Consider the following 22,051-nt stretch of genomic DNA (forward strand, 5'->3'; position numbering starts at 1 on the left):
CTCTGACTCACTGTGCCTGTCAGCCCAGCATCTTGTGCCTGCCTTCCACAATCTCTAGTCTATAAACAGAAGTCATCCAAAAGCCTTCTGTTTTATAAAGTATTTACAAACCAGCACCCCAAGCCCTCCTCTCTACATCCGTAATATAAGACGTCCATAGGAACTTTTCCAGAACTGAAATATCCCCGTAAACCCTGTACAGAGAGATGCAAAGCCAGGTCAGAGAACACAACTCCCCTGGCTGCAGCACACACCCTGGGGGCTCATACCATGTTTGTGTTCTTTCACATCAGTCTGATGTCTCTAAGCTTCCAAGAAAGATGGTAACTACATGTAAAGGTAGTGCACTTTGGATAGTCGCAGCATCTCAGAGCTGGAAAGGTTCTTTTTTTATTTTAAAGAGAATAAAACCAAGTGAAAAAAAACCAGAATAAATCCAATCAAAACAGACCAGTGCAAGTGACACAGGACTTCAAAACAATGCGAAATCAACAATGGTTACCTAATGCCTCTCGTCCTCAAAATAGCTGTACATACTCTCAGACATAGTAAAAATCAAACAGAATAGAACCAATAAAAACAAAACAATGAAAGCAATATGGGACTTCAAAACAAGATAATAGTAAATGCAAAATGGCTATCATAATATATCTTATCATTTATGAAATAGTTGCCCATTCCATCGGATATAACAAAATCAAACAAAACAAAGCAGAATAAAACCCAACTGAACAAAACAATGAGAATGATACAGGACATCAAAACAAGACAATAAGAAATTAACAATGGCTATCAAATTCAGAAAGAGATTCCCTCTAGATGCCACACTGTGTACAGTTAGCCTCTGAATGAATAGATGATCAGACCACAGGCTTTAGGCCTGCGAAGCCAGTGAAACACTAAACCCTACAAGCATTAAATTATATTTTACCTCAATAGCTATTATCACAGCCTGTGTTTTTCCAGATCAGCTGGTCACTTACAGTGGAGGTAAGGGACACTGGCTCTTCTTGCTTCCTAGCCCGCATACTGGAATGTGCTGGCATCTGGCTTTCCCCACTGAGCTGGAAAGGTTCTTAATAATTCCTTTATATGCATCCCCTTTAACTTCAATCTGCTGTATTTCTTAGATAGCTATTAGGATGAGGAATTCACTACCTTCCTAAATGCCTCTTTTAATCATCATGTTTCTAAAGTATACAGAGGTTCGAGTGTAATTTTGGTGGGATGCTCTAATGTTCTAGCAGCTACCTGAAGCTGATAGAGGCAGTTCCTTTGTGCACGAGGCTGACTGTGGGGAGTAGAGGCACAGCCAGCACTGGAGCACAGCCACCAGCAGGCCTGAGAGGGCTCAGTGAAGCCAGAGTTGGTGAATTCTGGTGGCTCTCAGCCCTGATCCGGAAAGTTTCAGCACCAGCTTGGGCAGGAGGTCCACACTGGCCTTCAGCCACCCTGCTCTCTCCACAGGCCTAGACAGCGCCCTATGGTGGCAGTAAAGGGACCTCTCTTCGAGCTCTAGCAAGAGGGAGCAGCAAGTGTGTGTGTATGGAGATGAGAGCAGAGGCAGACCTTCCTCTTTGCTGCCTGGCGTAAAGAGCAGAAGGAAGGAGAAGTCCAAGTCCAGAGACGTAGACAGGGAGCGGAACATGCAGCAAGAAGCCAGGGGAAGGACCTGGATTCATCCTAAGCACAACAAGGAGCCATTCAAGGCTTTATCTGGGGTGTTACACTGGGCCCCTGCCTCACCATTTGGTTTTGCTCCCACTCAGCAGCACCACCCACATTCACATGCCGTCTTCACCGGGCCTCAACCAGTTGATGCACTACTAAACTGCCCGTTACAAGCTGTGAGGTGCTTCTCTACCTAGTGGCAGGGTGACTGCCCTGTCTTCTTCCAGGATGGGCCACTTGAGTGGCTCCCATTAGCACCATAGCTGCATGGTGAGTGGATCTCAGGAAAGAGGCTCTTTCTGTGTGTTGACCTAGATTCTGCCTCCACCTGCCCCTGGGCACACGATCTCAGGTCTCAAAGGCTGGCTAGTAAGAAAGAGGCAAGGAGAAGGAGGCAAGGTCCACTGCAAGACAGACACAGAAGGGGCTGGGGATTTAGCTCAGCGGCATAAGTGCCTGCCTTGCAAGCAGGCAGTCGTGAGTTTGATCCCTGATACCAGTAAAAAGGAAAAAGACAAAAAAAAAAAAAAAAAGACACAGAAAAGGTAGACAGAGACAGAGAGACAGAGACAGAGAGGGCTCTTTGAGACCCAATGTTGGAAATACTTCTGTAGGATTATGTTTTTGCCCCCAACTGATGTTCAGTGGCTGGAGAAAAACAAAGAATCCCCGGTGGTGGAGAAGAGGGAGGGATTATCAAGATAAATGTCCCAGGATTGGTGTCCAGGGCGCAACACCAAGACTAAGGTGGTCATGGGGAAAGTTGGACAGGTCCCGCTGGGCTGAGACTAAAATCCCCTCCCGGCTCAGCAGCCTGTGTTCTGCAGTAGGTGCACATCCCAGCACATACCAGGGTGCTAGAGGCTGAAGAATTCTAGGTCACCCTTTACCCCCTTTTAACAGAGAGGTGGAAGTTCAATCTGTGTGTGCTGATGGGCTGATCTTGTCTCTGTCTAGTTTTTAAAACAAAATTTCTTCACATACTTCTAGGGAAATTTAAAAATAGGAAGGTGTACATTCACAGAGACAATCTGAACATCATTCTTCTAGCTGGCTTACGCAATTACTTTGAGTAGTAAAGGACACATTCTGAGATCAGATGTGAGTGAAAATGTTGATTAGCGCTGCTGGATGAAACTCTACTTCCGTTCATTCTGGAGCTCTACTGTGGGGACTCAGGGCACTTACGAACAGCGTCCGGTCACCATACCCCAGATGATCTCAGAAACCACCAGGGGTGTGGTACCTTGGTGTTCAGTGATGTCCTGGCAGAAGAAAATAAGCCTGAAACTCAGCTATAACTACACAGCCCTCTGCTGGCCTATCAGGGAGGCTTCTTTCTCTTTTTTCTTGTTTTTCTTTTTCTTTCTTTCTTTCTTTCTTTCTTTCTTTCTTTCTTTCTTTCTTTCTTTCTCAAATCCATTTCATTTCTAGGGAAAAAAAGGAAAAAGAAAACTAAAAACAAACAAACTAAAGCAAAATTTCAAAACACATCTGGAACAGGGAGGCTTTACAGACCCTTGTCCTGAGAAGCACCGAGGCTGTCTGACCTTTTCTCCTCTGCTCAGCCCACGTTCTCAAGGCTGTGTGTGAGTTCTTTTCAAGTCACTTTTTCAGAAACTGGAGTGGGAGCCTCTTGGCCAGGAGGAGGAAGCTGTTATCATCCTGCCGACTTCTTTATGAGTAACTGTCCTTGAAATTTCAGCCTCAGCTCAGGCCCCAAATGTACTGAGTCCCAAGTACTCAAGCTTCCCAGTCCTGTTCCTCCCGGGCTCATCTGGGCAAGTCCAGAAAGACAGCATCTGAAGTCATACCTGGTCACAGGCCTGGAGCCTGAGAATCAGGAAAGATTTGTTGTTGATGACAACAGGAAACTCATAAAGCATGCAATTAGTGAGGAAAGTCTATCTGTTCCCGGTCAGTGATAGGAGCAAAGTCACAGCGGAGGAATACTGTGCGGAGCTTATGCGCACATTGAAAGCACTGCTGCCTGCACCTGCACAAAATCTCAGCATATAGCGTGGCTTGTGCCACACACACAGACCAAGGAGGAGTCTGGAGGCTGGACGAGGGAAACTGCAGCTGAGGTCCTGTCCACACGCAGCTCTTTGGGTCCCCGAGCAGGTGACCGTGCGTGGTACCAGGGGTGGAGGTGGGCAGTACTTTCACAGCATTTGGGAAGACACGGGCTCACATCTGACTTTAGCTCCTTCCACATATCCCCTGTGTGATCTGGACCAGACTGAATATCCTCTCCACCTCCACTGCTTCATCTCTAAACAGAGTACCAAGCAGCCGGGACCTCCGAGAGCACAGGCCATTTAAGTCACTTTTTGTACATAAAGCGCTTAGAACAGTTCTTGGCACACAGAAGGAAATAGCTGCTACTGTTTTTCTCTGGAACAAGGACATTCAGGCTCAGAGAGGCTGGACAGTTAGCTCAGAGTAACCCAGAGCTGGGGACAGACTGGGTCACCTTTCTGGCTAAATACCTTTCCTGCTAGGCCACACTGAGGCTGAGTCCATCTAAAATTACCTACTGTGCAAGGCACATTTTGTGTAATACATTCATCTGCCGCTCAAAGCACCTGGGGCAGTCTAACCACTCATGCTGGGCTACAGTTTCCACCGTCATGTTGTTTTCCACTTAATCCTTCCAACAACCCTCTCAGGGGGTCGTCAGTCTCGCTGTGAGTCAAGGAAATGGAGATCTAAAAGGTCGGAAGGCACCTAAATTCTTGCAGTCCTAAACAGCAGAGCTGCCACTGACCCATCTGTTAAGCTCTGCTCCCAGCTGCCTCCCAAATATTTTATAAACACCTTGTGAGTATCAGTGCAGTCCTCACTTACAGATTCAGAACACCTCAGCTCTGAGAGGCAGAGAAACTTCCCCATGGCCATCCAGCTGTCTGACACTCTAACTCAGTCTCTGCAACTCTGCGCTGTTCACAGCCTCACTCCAACAGCCCAGGTCTCTAAGGACTAGCAGAGGGGTGGCACCTGCAAAGGCATCCCACAGCCCAGGCTGCGGCAGAGGCCATGGACAGAGCTCAGTGATGAGGAAGAGCAGTGGACCTCACCTTGACCACAGGCTCCCGGCCTGGCCCCAAAGCACTTTCTCTCACGCATGCACTCACCAGCGTCTGGGACAGGAGGAGGTCAGCCCTGCAGGAAGGGTAGCATCCAGTGTTTGTCTGGGGAGGAGGGAAACTTCCCTGGGGACCCTAGGAGTCCAGAGCTCAGGGATCAGGCCCTGCTCTTTTTCTCCTGTGGGGCAGGTCCTCTCTCTGGAAGTTTACTTCCTGTGTTCAGGTGCCTGGCTGTGCTCTAACTCTGATATCAAATGCCCTCTGCTCAGCTTAGCTACCAGAGCCCAGGACTCTGATCAGCAAACACAGAAGCTCAGAGCAGGCCCTGAGAGGAGCAGCTGCCACTGCCACTGGTCCTACCCCAAGCCAGGAAGGAACAGGTCAATCAAGACTCAAAAGATCTCAGCTCTGGATAGCCAGAAGCCCTGATCCAGCCACTGGGATTTACAACATTTTTACCATCTGCCACACACTTGTTAAATGTTTTTAGTGTTCATGCACAATAATAATGAAGGCTGAAGTTTACTGAGCACTGTGCTTCCGGCCAGGGTGCTGCCACCATCTGTGGTACCTAAGCAAGCTCTGCAGCAGGCTCACAGGCAGCGCCCTCAGATGCCCCACCTACAGGTGGCAGCACAGAGCCAGCAAGGCTGGCGAGCTTTGGTCTGGACTAAAGCTCTCTCCGCACAGCCTGCACCTCCACTCTGGCATTTCACTGGCTCTGCGTTCTGATGCCATCCCAAAAAGGCATGGTCATGTCATAACCAGTTTATCAGGGAGAAGAATGAATACAATAAAAAGAACCATCATGGTGGGTCCAGTGCCTCTGAAATCCCACTGGGGGTGGATTGAATGCCTTTCCAAAACCTGTGAATGCACCCTTATTTGCAAAAGTCTTTGCTGATGTAATTATGTTAAGGATCTAAGGAGAAAATTATCTTGGACTGCTCAGCAGGCCCCAAATCCAAAGACAAGTCTCCTCATAAGAGTCATTAAAGCAGAAGTCCTAGAAATGAGGACAGAGGCAGAGATTGAAGTGATGGCACCACAAGCCAAGTAACCCTGGAGCCATCCAGAGCTGGAGGAAGCAAGGACAGCTTCTTCCCTAGTGTCTTCAGAGGGAACATGGACCTGCCTAGCCTTCATCCTAGACTTCCAGTCTCCAGACTGGTGTGAGGAGAGCAGCCTCATTTGTGAGCATCTGCTACAGCAGCCCAGGAAGTAAATATGCCACCTTCATCTGCTCCTCCTCTGGTCGGTGCCGTAGGATAGGTGGGGATCTCAGTGCCCTCGGCTGAGGCTGGAATCAGGCATGGTGCTCGGACTGAAAAGGACCTAAGGTGAGCACTGGGGCCAGCACCTATATGAGCAGAGCCTCAGGTTAAGGGGGAGGGGCTCCTCTTTACAGGCAGAGCAGTTGTTGGGGCAGCTTCACTGGATGTTCCCAATGAGTCCCCACTGCCTGCTCTACAGGGGTGCTGAAGGGCACCCCAAGAAGAGGACTTTGGCCCAGAGGTTCACACACAGAGAACAAGGTGCCCAGTACATGCCTCTTCCTGTTTGGATCTTGGCAGATTTATGTCCAACCAAGATCACAGAAGGTCAGGAACACTGCATCAAAGTCCACGCATTACTAAAAGTGAGGTGAGCTGGGCTTCTTGCTACCTGGCACCGCTAGAGCTGGGCCCCGCCAACCTGGAGCCCTTTCAAGGGAACCAAGCCTTGAGCCCTTGTCCTGTCTGTTCCTTAAATTCACAAAATGCCTTGCGGCATTTCTTGTTGGCGATCACACCCTAAAGTAGTCTCCATTTGAAGCTTACATTTCTCCTCCTAAACTGGATGTGGTAGTGCACACCTGTAACCTCAGCACTTTGGGAAGTTGAGGCAGGAGAATCACAAGTTCAAACCAGGGCTGGGCAATTTAGTAATTTATTGAGCACTTGTCTTAAAATAAGTGATCCCTGGATTCTAGGTCCAGGACTGAAAAAAAAAATCCTCCTGCTAGAATATATTTCTCCTTTGTGCAGAATGGCACCCTCACTGTGTCTGAGCCAGAGACCAGTATACCTCATGGCATCAGGGATCACCTGGCTACATGGGGGGCAGTCAGTCATAGCTGTGTGTGATGGCACATCGCACAGACAGCTGTGTGGCCTCGCTTCCTGTTGCATCTTGGGTACCCCCTTCACTCACCCTTCCCACAGTTAGGCCACTTTCGGGCCACACGACCTTCCTCCATTGATGACATGACCATGCCTTCCTCCAGGTCTCTGTTCCTGGAGTCACACGTGCCCCACGCACCTCTTTGCCTGGTTAACACTGGCCCAGGCTGTGTTGTTCACTTAGCATCACAGGGCTCAGAAGGTTTTCTCCCCCAGGCTCAGCAGTCCTGGGCTCTAAGCTCTCCAGAGTCTCCGTGCACTATCTTTTTTCATCACTTGTGTATAATTTATCAGAGTGTGGGTCGGCACCCTTTGCCTTACCAGGACCCAGCCTTACAGCAGACACATTAACTCACTCTCCCGTTCATTATGCAGATTTATATTGGACAAAGTGCTGAGCTGGTACAAAGAAATACACAAAAAAGGAATAAACAAAGCTATTATCTGTCGAGAAATTAGAACCAGACAGAAGGGTTACACTGCACCAAATTGCCCAATTACAAATCACTTTCACTTTCTTCTCCTTCACTCTTTCTCTGCCTTTGCCCCTGCAGGATGTTAGCCTGGCTGGACCTGCCCTGAAGGACAGAAAGGATGAGCTGGCCATCAAGGACAGAAAGGATGAGCTGGCCGTCAAGGCGGTGAGTAATGTAAACAAATGAACTGCGGAGGGTTCCAGGGAATGCTGCACCGTGGCCATTTTGAGAATTGTCAGTACAAGTCGTTGGAGGATTAGTTTTTAAATGCAAAAGAGAGAACACACGGCAAAATTTGCAAACTTACCCTCCAACCCTCTCCAGTCAGGTAAGAAGACCCTTACCACCCAGCGCTCCTTGGGGACCAGACCCAAGTGCAGGCCGTCTTTCTGGATGTCACTCCCCCCATGCTATGCTGCCCGCCTGTGTGTAGCATCACGAGCCCACGCACAGCTTAATCATGGCCTGTTTCTTTGCAGAACTCACAGCACTTGTTATCATCATTCAGCAAACATTCGCTGAGTATCTGTTGATGCCCAGCACGTGCTAGGCCTGGAAATCTGGAACAAAGAATGAGATGGTGCCTTGGGGTCAAGGGACACAGTGCCATTGCAGCAGCTGATACATTTGGTCCCCACTGTAATCCCCTGCATTCCTGGAATGCTTCATAGATTACAAAGAGCTTTCATTCCTGGCTCTGTGTCACAGCAGCCTAGGTGACAGAAAAGACAAATCCCCTATAGGGCAGAGTAACTAAGTACTGGTGTTCCAGAAGCGACTCTAACAAAAGCACGACTGGAAATACTGGGGATCACAAAAGTATGCACCCCAACCTCCAGCTGCAGGACCAGTACTGACTGATGGCCTGGCCCCACAGAGGTCACAGGCTTCTCCCAACTGATGCGCAGCCAGGGAACTAACCCAGACTCCTCCCTGCAAGACATGGAGCTCCTTTAATGGGTGACTTAGCATCCCAGCTTCCCTGCCAGCCTAGGGGATCCTTCCCAGCCAGCTGCTCTTCCTGCCTCCTCTCCATCACAGGCTTTAGTCCTGCGTCCCAGGCTGGAGAGTCTCCTTGCCTTTCGTGGTTCTTTCCTTCCCACGTGCCTCCCCAGTGAGCCTCTGGCGCACTGATGCTGACTCAGTATCCGCTTTCTGGAGGACCTGTGCTAACGGTATCAGGTGTCTACTCCAGGTTTTGTGTCATACACATACACCTTCCATCAAGAAAGAGATCCTGTTTGAAAACTGTTGGGATAAAATCAGTTTCACAGGCTCCTTAGAGTTGATTCAGTCTTACCAATATATAATAAGACTCCATCAAAGTACAAAGTCCCCCAGAAGGGCTGATGTAACAGCAGAAAAGTTGGGTTTGGGCTTTAGCTCAGTGGTAACGTCCTGCCTAGCAAGTGTGAGGTTGTACTACAAAAAAAAAAAAAAAAAAAACAGCAGAAATGTTTACTCCATGCCCTCATTGGAGACAGAAGCATGGGCATGCTGGCATGCTGGCTTTGCATGGACTTGTTTGAGAAATGCTGCCAGGTCCCACTCACCAACAGACCCTTTCCTTAGCATTGCTGAAATTTAGCTCAGAGCGGATGGTTTGATGCTTTCTTTCCCTGCTATGCTCAAATGGATGCATGACACAAATACTCAAGAGCAGGCTGAAGAGTCAGTGCCCCAGCAGCCCACGCGCAAGACGACCTCCTTGAAGAACACGATATTAGTCATCCACCATAGGAAAACTCTCTTCCTATACTTAGAAAATGAGATACCTGAAATACTTAAAATAGTTGTCATTTACAAAACACAGGAAGGCGGAATAAGGCCAAACCCTGGCCCTTTAAAATTATTTTATATTTGGAGACAGCATCTTGCTCAGTTGCTAAGTAGCTCAAGCCAGGCTCAAACTTTTGATCCTCCTGCCCCAGTCTCTGAGAGTATTAGGGTGACAGGTATCTGCCGTGACAATCAGCTCTGCATAAGCTTTAAAATGCAAGGAATAAACTCTAAACTATCCACAAATTTTAGTGCTGAGTCTCCCACTATGGACACCACTCAGTGAATTAAAAACAGCTTCACTAAATGTCAAAAGTCAGTGGCTCAGCCACGACTCCTGGTCATGATTCCATAGTGGAAACCTCATTTTATCCTCAAAACCAGTCTGTACGGTAGCTATGATTATCCTTGTTTTACAGAAGAAGAAGAAGCAGGTACTGGAGAGGCTGAGTGATTTTCCCAGGAGCGACCAGCCTGCAGGGGGTGAAGCCAAGACTCGCCCTTAACCTCTCCACTTCATTTCTTATCCCATGCTCAGTGCATCTGCAGATCAAACTTCTCTGACAGAGGGGACCTTGGTTTCACATTGCTGCTTGCAATCGCAAAGATTTTAAATCACACTGACACTGCACAACTCAGAGAAACCTTGTCTAATACCAGGAAGCTGGCAATGGGACAGTCTCTTTCCAAAGTCATGCCATGTGGTGACCCTCGCTCAGTGATGGCTGTGTGGTGAGGTGTGGGTATCTAAATTCCACGTGACGCAATATTCTGAGCGCCTGAGAGTGCACTGAGAAACCATCACCCTCACGTCGCCCAGTTCCTGCAGAGTACACTGGAAGTCCCCAGAGAAAAGAAACAAGATACATTCCATTCCTCTTGCCTTCAACGTCCTATTCCTAATAAATATTATATAACAGAGCCCTTCTCAGTCCCTGCTGTGGTCTGGGAATTCTCTATTTGTGATTCCATAGAAAAGTTACTGGAATTCTAGTGAGCTGATTCCCATCTACCACTTTCAGGGAAATCCAGGGCAAGACTAAAGACACGAAGGCATATTTGTAGTGGGGAGCAAGGGGGTCCGAAGCCCAGCTAGGATGATGGCTAGATGGAACAAAGGCCTCAGCCTAGGGCTGAACCAGGTTTTATTAATTCACGTTGAGGGGAGTGGCTTGGGGATGAGTGATGCAGGATGACAGGAAGTAGTGTGTACTGTGAGCTGGGCCCACTAGGTGGAAGGTCTGAGATCACCTCTGTGATATGCAAAGAGAAGGATATGCAGAAGGAGTCATCTGCACAGCACAGCTGAGGTAGCATCTAATATTTTGAGATCAGTGCTTCAGCTCTGCTGTGGAATCTTTTATGCCCTGGGCAGTCAGAGCCTCTTATCTGGAGACTCAGTTCACTGCGTGGAGCATGGTTCTCCCTCCTGGCAGGCTCACACATGTCTTCTGGTGGGGCATCACTGCCCTGTCACCTTGCTTCAAAGATGACACATTAGCACCTTGGTGAGACTCATCTTCATTACTTAAAGCCAACTGAGCGGATAAAGAAAAGTCCTAGCTGTGTACGTGGAACTAGGGCCAGGTTTATCCAAAATGGAGATAATTGCTCGTCTTTCAAAGAGAGTCCTCCAAGGGGCTGAGGGTATAGCTTGGCAGCATAAGCGCCTGACTGGCAAGCATAAGGTCATGAGTTTGATTTCCAGTACCAAAAAAAAAGATAGTCCTCCCGGTGGTCCTCCCCAGAGGTGTTCCAACATTTTTTAAAGATCAGGTACACACCTGGGGTAAAGCTTAGAGTCCAACCCAACTCCCTTGCTTTGTAATAGATGGGGGGCCAGGTTAGCCCTAAATCACATTGGTCAAACTCCGATCAAATCCCAGAGCTCTGCCTCTCAACCTTGTGCTTCTGTTTTAGTTCAAGGTCATTCTTTCAGGCCACAACAGTTTGATTTAAACAGTGTTGAGGGGGTTGGTCTGTTTTCCTGGCTTGGTGAATTAGGGTGAGTGAATGAGACCGGATGTTCTCTAACAGCCCGGGCCTTGCGTCCAGGACAGCAGTGGGCAGGGCTAAGAACAGGGGAGGAAATGGTTGGTGCTGACCTCTGACTGGGCATCTAAAAACAAATGCTTATCAGTTGTTGGAGCTCCTGGAGAGCTAGTTAGAGGGTCTGGAGCTGTGACAGGTCACCTAGTGGTGTGTGGGCAAAGCAGCGGGCAGTGGGATGTGTGAGCCCACGCAATCCTGAGCATGCCCTTCTTCCCATTATTAGTAACAGAAGAGTGGGGTTCATTTTGGTACAGTGGTACATGCATATGGCATATTTTGATTTTTTTACCCATTCCCCCTTCTCTATTTCCTCCCCTCTTTTAATCCCTTTCTCCACCTCTGACAGTCTGCGTTGTAGTTTCCTGTCATATCTCCGTATTTTATTCATCTTTTAGAGTTCTCATGTCAGAGAAACATGCAATAATTAACTCAGTCTGATTTGTTTTGCCTAACATGATGGTCTCCAGTTCCACTCATTTTCTTGCAAATTGTAGAAAATCACGGCTGAATAATATGTTACATCTCCTGCCTTCCTTCCTCAGCTGCCAGGCGTGCGGCCTGCTTCCACGGCTCAGCTCTCATGAATAATGCAGCCGTAAACACACTGCTGAGGAATGGTACTGATGGCTCAAACAGAATTTCTCTTTTTTTCGTACTGATTTCCAGTATAGTAAGTGACAGCCCATGAGCAGCACAGGAAGCTTCCTCTTCCCTCCACATCCTCACGGTGACAGCCATTCTGACTAGGGGGACAGAGACTGAAAGTTGTTCTGATTTTCATTTTCCCGATGGCTGGAGATGTTAAGTACTTGGAATCTGACTTTTATAGCGCAAATGCTGCACATCTGCTGGTTTTATTAATAGTCAACCTTTTCTAACAACTGGAAGACTAGAAATGCCAGATCATTGGAGCCACATGAATGAAATGTCACAAGAGCCCTAGAAAATTCAGTGACTTGTTAAAAAAAAATCAGTGTCAGTACATTTTCTAAACCCAGAGGACAGTAGCTTATTTAACTCAGTAGATAAAGCTAAAGGACCTCTGGTGACAAGCAGGGTGCCAGGTGGCCAGCAAAAGCAGCTGCCATTCATTCTCTCCCCAACCTTCACTCTGAATGTGGCCCCACATGACGCAGGCGCTTCTGGGACCCTGGACTTCTGGGAGGATGAGAGCAAGGTTAGAGCATGTGGACCAGGAGGCGAGACTGCCCTGCAGGCGTCCTTTCTGCTGTAGGTCAGGGTCCTGGGGACCTGGCTGATGGTGCCTGCACCCATGGGTTCTCTCTCTCCCCAGCCTGCCGCACGGTTATTCACTCCTTCCGATGATACACACAGCTCTTCTGGGGGGCTCCTGCTCAGTGAAACGCAAACTACCTAGAAGTGCCTGACCTTGGAGTTTCTGCTCTGGCTAAAACGTTTTCGCGTCTAATGTTTATTTACTTGTTTATTTATTTATTTATTTATTTATTTATTTTATCTTGGCATAAGCTGGTCTGGAGGAGTTTTAATTTTATCATCTTTTCAGTTTTCGTTTCCTTTGCCCTCTTTCCTGTGCACCCTCAACTCTACAAACAAGAGGGCAAAAGAGATTAAAATTGGTGCACACAGACGTTTTTATAATTAGTTGTTATTCTTGCTGTGTTATCCACGAAGCAGACTTCATCACTAGATAAAACCATGCACTGGTTGGTCTTAAGAAATGCACGCTTCTGTCTTCTGTTACCATGGATTTGTATGAGGGGTTGAGCTGAGCAGGTTTTCACGAGCCTGCCCCTGATGGAGCCCCAAGTCTCCCCAACACTAGTAGGGTTTGCATCTACAAGTCCCTCACCTGGCAACCAGCCCAGCCTCCATTTCCAGGGCATCAGTGGTCAATAAGGCCGTGCGAGCCACTGTCTTCACCAAACTTCAGGGTGATGTTTGCCACTACCGAACTTTGGGCACTGCTTTTTGTTTCATTTTGTTTTCTAACATTTTCATCAGCAGAGATTACACACTTGAGTTCAGCTTCTCCCTCAGAATGAACTTGTTATGATGTAGTGTGCCACAAAGTAAGAAATCACTCACAAGTGACGGGGAGACGTCAGACAACAGCACCAGAGCCAGAGACAGGTTCCCGCCAGCAAAATAGGGGGCAATCTGAACATCAGAATAAGGGCCAGAATGGATTATAGCACATCACATAAGCAATCTGGAAGCCTGCACACTGATGCTGAAAAGAGACTGGAGATTGAGAAAGGAAAACATGCTTTCTTTTTTGACATGAAGGCAATAACAGAAAAAATGTAAACTACCAGTCCCAGCCCCTAGAATGATGGTGAATTAGCTGGGAATTACTCACTAGGGCTCTGTGCATCTCACCCTTGAAAGAAGAGAGAACTCTTTGTCCCTGTACCTCAGCTTCCTGTGTGGCCCGGCCACCTGGGAGGGTTTCCTAACCCACATCCTGCTCTCCTAACTGCCTTTGTCTCTGTGGCCCAAGATTTCTTTTCTCAAAACAGCTGTGTGTACAGCAAGGAATTTCACTGGAACTAAAAGGGGCCCCAGGTTCAGCCTCACAGTCAACACTTCCGTCCCACAAGGTGGAAGCAAGTTCCATAACAGCTCCTGGAGCCTCCCTCACCCCAAGGAGCTCAGCCTGGGGCAAAAGGCTTTCAGGGGCTTTAGGTACACAAACCCAGGGTCATTCAGAAGGGGCGCTTCCTGAGACATGTATTAATCCCCAGATTAACAACTGCCTGCTAAGGTCTTTTTCCTGTAATACTAGATCACAGATGTGGGAAAATGTAGGGAGCATCTCCAGAGCCCTGGTGGGAGAAGCCACCAGGCCAGGGCAGGTCCACCGTGAGGTGGGGCGGGGGTGGGGGGAGCACGTCACAGTGCCACACAAAGGCGAACTTAGCACTCAGTGTGAAGTCCCTGGGGAGCCTGCTCAGGCAGCCAAACCAGGACTGAGACAGCAGTCTCGTGTGTGTCAGGCATTACCAGGGGCTGTACACTCACCATCCTGTTTCACCCCACAGCACCCCCAGGAGTGCGTGGGAGTTCACCCCTACTGTAAAGACGAGGAGACCGTACAATGGTGCTCCAGCCTGAGCAGGGAGTGTGCCTGCCTCTCACTTTTAAGCTCTGCCTCTCCTCCTTCTCTGACTTTAAGACTCAGCTCAAATGAATGGACCTTTCCTCTGCCCTTCAAACCTGGGTGAGGGGGAGCATGTGGATGTGTGTGTGTGTGCATGTGTTTGTACACATGTGTGCATGCTTATGTGTGTGTCTGACCTCTCATAGCACTATTTGTTCACTTGTTCATGTAATACAATCTTATTAAGTATCTTATAGGTACCAAGGACACATGGTACAAAGAAAGATATAATCAGGGATGGAGAGAGATGTGATTATAAAAGTACAAAAGGCAAACGCAAGACCCTTACACTGATGGAAATGTGCTGAATCTTGCCTATGGTCGTGCATTTGCAAGTTAGCACATGTGATAAAGCTGCATAGAAGTAACACACACACTGAATGAGGAAAATTAGAGCTTGGAAAATCTGAGATCGGTGGGTTGTATCAATGTCACTAGCCTGGTTTCCTGGCCTTTTCCGACATCACTATTGAGGGATGCTGGGGAAGGTAAGCCCACCGGATCTATGTGCATTATTTCTTACAACTGCCCGGTTATCCCAGTTCTCACAAATATCCAACAAAATTTTCAGTTAAAAGAGGAACTATGCCATCTGTTGGGATGATGTAACATGAAGACACTGGCCTGCGGTTAGGGATGGTACAGTAGCTGTGTGCACACTTACCTTGCCAGCTGGGCTGCTAGCTGTAAGGGTGGAGCCAAGTCATCTCTAAGGATGTAGCCCTAGGTGACAAATGGCTGAGAGGGTCGCTCTCCCCCACTCACTGTCTCCCTAGTTCTCACACATGACTCCTCCGTGCTCTCTGCCCTCAGACAAACATGACCGAGGTAGCTTCGGTGTCTCCTTCCCAAGGCCCCATCAAAGGGAGACTCTGCACCAAGCTGCCTCTTATCAAGTAACACACGTAGGATCAGGGGTCCTAGGAAGACCCACAGCCTGTGCTTACCAAGCTAATCTTTCCTTCACACAAACTTCCTTCCTATAAAAGGGAGAACTGGTAACATTTTGTCGCTTTCCCTCAGGGTGGACATGTGGCAGGGAAAAGGGCCCGGTGACCTGGGAACAACCAGACTCCGGAACCCAGCAGGACCAGAATCAGTCCTCAGCTTTGTCACTCACCGCTGGTGTCACTGCTAATACACCCAACCCCTCCTCAGGGACTACAAACAGCTAAGCTGTCTCTGACCCTTCCGTGTTTGCTCATGAAAACAACCTGAAGGCCCCAAGCACCAAATGGCCCCAAGACATTGCTTGTGCGTGGCATGATGCCGGGTGCTCAGTCTCTCTCAAGCCAAGAGCCCAGAGAATTCCCGAGACCTCTGTCCCAGACCTTTTATCCCCAAGACCCCCTGGCGAATTCACATGCACAGCTGTTCATCTCACCAGCATTAACTCACCTCTGTTTTCCTCCCAAGTACCCTGCTTGGCTGTGCCTCACTCATTCTAGAAAAAAGTTGCCCCCAAATCAGAGGAGTGTAAGCAAACGATGCATCCTGTAAGAGCAACCTGGAAAACACTCCATTGCTGTCTTTCAACAGTGGAGAGGAGCCGCGTATGCAAGAATCTGTCCTTGACAATACCCTCATATTCCACGGTACCACTGGATTTCTTAGTTGCAAAGTACAAAGGCCTTTTCTGGTCACAGGAATAGAAAAGGAGCGAGTCAAAGTATACGTGACACTTTGCTGATTTTCGAAGAATCCCAGAGAACCAAGCTTGAAAAATTACAAAGCTAGGAATAGTGCCTATCTCATAACAGATGGCCCCTGCGTGACTCTGCCTCTGGACACAGAAACACAGTTTGAGCACCACGGGGACACCAGAGGGTACTGCAGGAAGCTCACTAAGAAAGCATTTGTCCTTCCCATCACCAGACTATTCTGGGCTACACTTGCTTATTTAAGCCCCCAGCTTTCAAATCTAAACCTCAGAGGTGAGCCTCTGATGAGTGGAGCCCGGGGCCCTGCCTGGGTCCCAGCAATAAGGAAGTTAGGATAGAAAGCTTATGGTTTTGACCTGGGGGCAAATTTACAAATTGGAAAGAAAGTTGAAGCAGTCAGAAAGGAAAAATGAAGATCCATTTCCATGAGCAAGAAACAATTTCATAATAAACCACTACCATGCCACTTAGATCATTAGCTAATCATTAGATTATTAGTTAATCTATCATTTTGTTCCCCCAAAAACTGACATATGGAAATATTCAACTATGTTATTTTTGTACAGAAAGATAAGCATTAAGGTTTTACAGAAAAATCATGATAGGAAAACTTTGTCAAACTTCATTAAAATTTACAAATCAATGAAATCCTTACGGACCAAATTAATAAGCCTGTGAAACACAATCACTTGCACTGATTCTGTAAGTAAAGTCTTTTATGCTCCATGGCATGCACACTGCATCTAGTACTTCCAGAGAGACGACAAGGGGTAGAAACTGGCAAAAAATGTGGTGATGCGAAATGTCACAGAAGATGCTCAGTAAAGCTCCATAAAGCACAGATCCTGTCGGATTAATGGGATTCAGCTCTCCAACCAAGACAAGCGCTGAGCATGGAGAAGAAGCAAAAAATGTAACCTATCCTTATTTTACCAGGGTTTGGGGTTCTACCGTGAATAATGGGGGCATGAATAATAAGATAGCATCAGCCGCACCCCCTCCCTGCCTTGCTATTCACTGAGAGTTCAGCTCTGAGAAAAACAATACAGTGAGATCACCGCTAGAAAAGCAGCACTGCTATGAAACCAGTGTGAAGAGTCTGGGAATTTACTACGCATACACAGTGTACTAACGGGGCCAGAGATCGTAAATGCCCCATTCCAGATTCTAAACAAGAGGGCTGTGTAAACACTGTTTTCAGAGACAGATGGATTTTTGCTTACTTGAATAGGCATGCGTGCCCGGATCGCAGTTCTCAAACCAGAACCTAGCGCTCCCTCCCCAGCCAGAACCCCGGATTCACCTCCTGCCTATTCTAACCATCCTTGTGCTGCACCCAGAGCTGCCCCACCCCAGCTATGCACACTCAGCCCCACACACAGGAGCCAGGCAATGTGGCAGGCAAACAGAATGGACTGGTCCCTTTCAGGACACAAGGACAAAGCTTTGGGGCAAGAATTAGGATAGCCGGGTGCTAATTCAGTGAAGCCACTGGTTTTAAGATGTATTACATTATGCTGGACCTTCATGATAATATGTCTACATTTTTAACTTTTTGAGATACTAGGGATTGAACCCAGGGCCTTTGCACCCCATCGCCTTTGAAAACACTTTTAAAATTTTGAGGCAGAGTTTTGCTAAATTGCTCGAATCTGCAGCCTCCCAGAGTGTTGGGATTACAGATGCACACCGCCACACCCAGCTGTTCTCTTCTTCTTCCTGCTTCTGTCATGCCAACCTGCCCCCCAGTGACTCAGAGAGGCCTGCTTATCTCTCCAGCCACAGGTGTCACCTTCTGTCATACAGCACAAGCGTCTCCTGCTCCAAACTGGCAGTCAGCCCAAGAATTGAGATGCCACAGGTGACATCATGGAGCCATGTACCTAGCTGACATTGCTGGGTACAAAGGCCAAGGAGTATGCTGGGTGGACAGGAGGAAGGAACTGGCTTATTTCAGGTTGGCCATGAGAAAGGTCCATGCCAAGGATCTAGTGCACCAGTTCTGTAGTGCTTACACAGAAACCACCCCCTAGCCTTAGTCATCACTGTGCTGTCCACAGCAGGTCCCCTCGAGGACAAGTTACTTACAGAGCAGATGACTGGCTATACAGACCAGAAGCTTTGCAAGGTGAGAGAGTCCTTCCCCAGCTGAACTTTACTGTAGGGTTCTCTGCAAGGAAACTCAGTCTGGACAGTAAAGGAATAATGAAGTCTGTCTATGGAAAGAGGCAGGAGTCCCAGTGTGGGAAAGAGGCGCTAGGGACCAGCCTCCCTTTCTCTGCTTTGTGCTCCAGCCGGACTGGACCACAGGGCCCCAGTCTGTCTTAGCCTGTGGTCTGTGCATCATGGACCTCAGGACCCTGCCTCAGCTGCCTGAGGTGTTCTCACCCTTTAACGTACAGCTCCAGTGGAAGGGTGCACTCCCACCCTCCCTCCCTACCTGGCGTCCTCTGCATTATGTGCCCTTGACCAGGGTCCCACTCAGGCTGTCCACTCTCAATTGTACGTCCTGTGACCAACATGTGTCCTGCACTAGGCTGAGAGCCCCTCCATGCCCAGGGCTGGTGTAATGAACTCCTCACCCAAGCCTCCCGCAGAAGGTGCCCTCTCCAGGTGCTTGTGGAGTGAAGACTCTGCCCTTCTTTACCCTGGCACAGGCTACTTCTAGAGATGCTCTCTCTGATGAGGTCTCCAAAGCCGGTCAATTCATCCACATTTTCTGGAGCTGCTCCCAACATTTGGAGACCCCTTCCACCTAACAGCTCTCCCTGAAACACTTCCTGCAGCACTGATTATGCGGCAGAATTTTAGTCCACTCAGCTCAGCTAATCCCCAGGGTTTCAAAACCTGTGTTTCCCTTGCTCCTTAATAGCTCCTTATTCAAACACAAATTAAAATTTAAAAACCTGTGACCACAACTGTCTTGCTTCTAGGAATGATTCCAAAGGCTGGAATTATACAACTTTGTACATAGGCAAAGTGGAATACACAAAGATGTTTATTCTAGAGTCATTGCAAAGGAAATAGATTTTCACCAACTGGGATCTAATTAAATAAACTAATTGTGAACACACAATGGGATGCCGTGCAGTCATGGGCCACGACAGTGCAAGTATGTGTTTGTTAGTTTAAACCAAGACCTACACACAAACTTCATTAGTTCAAGAGAAAATACAGAAGAAGATTTAACACTCACAGCATCCTAGAATGCTCTGATGAAGGAAACTGGAGTGATCACAGCCTCTTTTTATATTAAACACTGCTTTTCAACCATCCATCCAGGAATAGAACCTTCAGTGTGTATTGATAATGTTCAGAAGAAAAGTAGGTTACAGAACAGCGTGAATCCTGTGATGTGTGAAGCAATTTCTGTAAAATCTATACAAGCGCATGGAAAGATGCCTGAAAGAAGTTTTCTTCAGAAGTGTTTGTCTCTGGGAGATGAAGCTTGGATTTAATTTTCTTATTTTCCTTATACTTATTTTCTAGATAACTTTATATTTTTATAAAGATTGCACATTATTTTTATATCCAGCAGCCTTTATGTTGGCTGCAGAGATGATATCTGTAACAAAGAGATTCTCATCAAGTACTAGTGAAGTGGCAGTGGATGGTTCTTCTGACTGTCATGAGTCATGAAGAGCTGAAGGGAGTGACCCACTCCACAGAGCCGCCCCGGCCTGCTCTCTGAGCACAGACTGCAGCTGTGACGATCACCCCTGTCGGTCAGGCCCTTTCCAGCTTCAAAGGCTTTGATTCCCACCGTCCCATTTGCCCTCCAAGCTGCATGCATAGCTCGTCCCTCACACAGAAGCCCCTCATTGCTCCTCTGATCTCCAGAATGTGTGCAGCTGGCACCACTGTTTGCTGGATGGAAATACGGGTAGGTAAGTGGATGGATGAATGAATTAGTATAACCCTTTCACAGGCAGAACTAAGAAGCAACATGCCTGCAGGGAAATAATTAACAAGATAAATGAGTGGGTTGAAATCACTATCCCAGACATTCTCCTAATCAGTGCTTCTGTCCAAAATCTATTTCTTTCAGGAGGAAATAACTCAGTATCACTGACCAGCACACACCTGATAAACACGGGTAGTAGAATATCGATGGCATAGGTACTGACTTACCAAAAAGCATTAATAAAGCATAAAGCATTAATTGCTGGCTGTGAACAGGTACTGTCAGATCCTCAGTGGACCCAAGGCAGGAGCCGTTCACGTACTGGTATAAACAACAAATGGAGCCATTCACGTGCACACATCTCTCTCCTCACTCACAGCAGAGCCCCTACAGTGCCACTGAAGTCCTGCATCCTGAAGGATCTAATCTGCGTGAGTGAGTGGAATCAAATGCATTATTCTCTTCTAAAAATTATCCTGAGCTTGACTGTGGCAGGGGATCAAAGCAGACACACGGGAGAGGAAATGCAATGAATTCTCAAAAGTGGCGTGGGACAGCAGCACAGGCCAGTTTCTATCAGGATCCCAGCATGTCTTGCTCTCCCCAGAATGCGGCCATGCTGCCCTGACTCTCCCTGGGCTTCCAGGCCAGAAAAGCAGAGGAAGCAGGAAAGGGTGGAGTGTTCTGAGGAGGCAGGAATGCCATGGCATCCACAGGAGGGTTTGTTTCCATCAGAGGTAGTCAGAAAGGCTGTGAGGAAGGCGACCTTGACCTGAGTCTTCTTTAGAGACGGGAACATCTGTACTTGGGAAGGGAGCACCATGTTCCCTTGGAGATCACCCCAGCCGTCTGGGGGGCTAAGGCAGTCCAAGGCATTTCGCAATAGAGTTCGCAGAGCACATGCAGTGTACGCTGTACTGAACTTGTGCCCCCATGCGTCACCCCTTCTCCTCTCACCTCCGTCCTCACGCTTCCACATCTTTTCCCTGGAACAGTCTGACCTCTGCTTCCGCCCTGGCATTCAAGACCGTTACTTCCTGCTCCTTCTTCGCATCTCAGTTTGGAAGTACTTTCTCTAAGAACTCTTCCTGATTCCCCAAAATGGATTCCCCAGCCTCCAGGAGCCTCCTGAGCACGCCTCTAGCGTAATACCTGCAACACACACACTGCACTCTCTAATTTTCTTATAGATTAGCACCACTAATCTGTAACTCTGGAGGTAGCAATCAGGCCCCATCCATTCTTATGGACCCAGGGCCTAGTACAGCACTGTATTCTCAACAGATAGGCAATAGACATTTAATAAGTGATTAAATTTTAAAACGGATTCAACAGACAATTTGTGCTAGAACTCCAGTCCTGTCCCTGATTTATGTTTACAACATATCCAACTGATTCTATCAAAGCACTTTGCAGATGAAACTATACCAATGTATCTAGATGCATTTCATCCAACCCCAAAGCAAAAAACAGCCAAGGTCCTCTCTGTACCCCACAGCTGCCTTCCTCTAGTCCTCAAGGTTATGCACACCAAGTTTCAGCCTCAGGAAAGCACCCCTAAGCAAACCTGCCAGTGTGGCGAATGGACATCATTCCTTCAAAGGGAAGTTCCTAGCTCCTTTACAACATGAAAGATGACTAGAGGGAGGAAAAACACAGGCTTAGGGGGTCTTTTCCATCTCCTGCAGTTATGTGAGGGAAGATCTTGGTTTCAGAACAAAAGCACTTTGGATAGCCCAGTTGAAGGAATGAAAAGAGATTTTCAAATATTAAGAATTGTTAACAGTGATCACCTCCAGCTGTTATAAGGCAATGTTAGAACCCTTGTAGCTTCTACATTCTCCAGTTTTTCTACAAAGAATATTATTTATTTTCACATCATTAGGGGAAAATATGTCTTTTAAGTGCCATTATTTAGGTGAAATTATCCCTCCTGGCCCATGAGCTTTTCTAGTAAGCCTGAAGCCTTAATTAACCTGTGAAGATTTTTGAAGGAACCCCTCCCCCCCAGCTCCCAACCCCTTGACTCTGATCCCACCCAAAAACCTTCCTTTAAGAGAGGGAAATATATTACTTGGCTTTAAGCGGCTTCTCCATTCTTCCTCTTCTTAGTGG

At 47.6% G+C, this 22,051-nt stretch overlaps 1 protein-coding gene across 1 annotated transcript in view; it reads right to left on the reverse strand.

Annotated features, from left to right (window-relative positions):
• Positions 1 to 22,051, reverse strand: part of Fer1l6 (fer-1 like family member 6) — a 145,009-nt gene extending 122,958 nt beyond the window's left edge. The window contains exon 1 of the mRNA XM_003467358.3: positions 22,011 to 22,051. Coding sequence (XP_003467406.2) covers positions 22,011 to 22,033 — 23 coding nt within the window. The 5' untranslated portion in view covers positions 22,034 to 22,051. The remainder of the gene's footprint in view (positions 1 to 22,010) is intronic.

The sequence above is a fragment of the Cavia porcellus genome, unplaced genomic scaffold (genome assembly GCF_034190915.1).
Source record: "Cavia porcellus strain 051 isolate PalLab524CR breed Dunkin Hartley unplaced genomic scaffold, mCavPor4.1 scaffold_19, whole genome shotgun sequence".
NCBI lineage: Eukaryota > Metazoa > Chordata > Mammalia > Rodentia > Caviidae > Cavia > Cavia porcellus.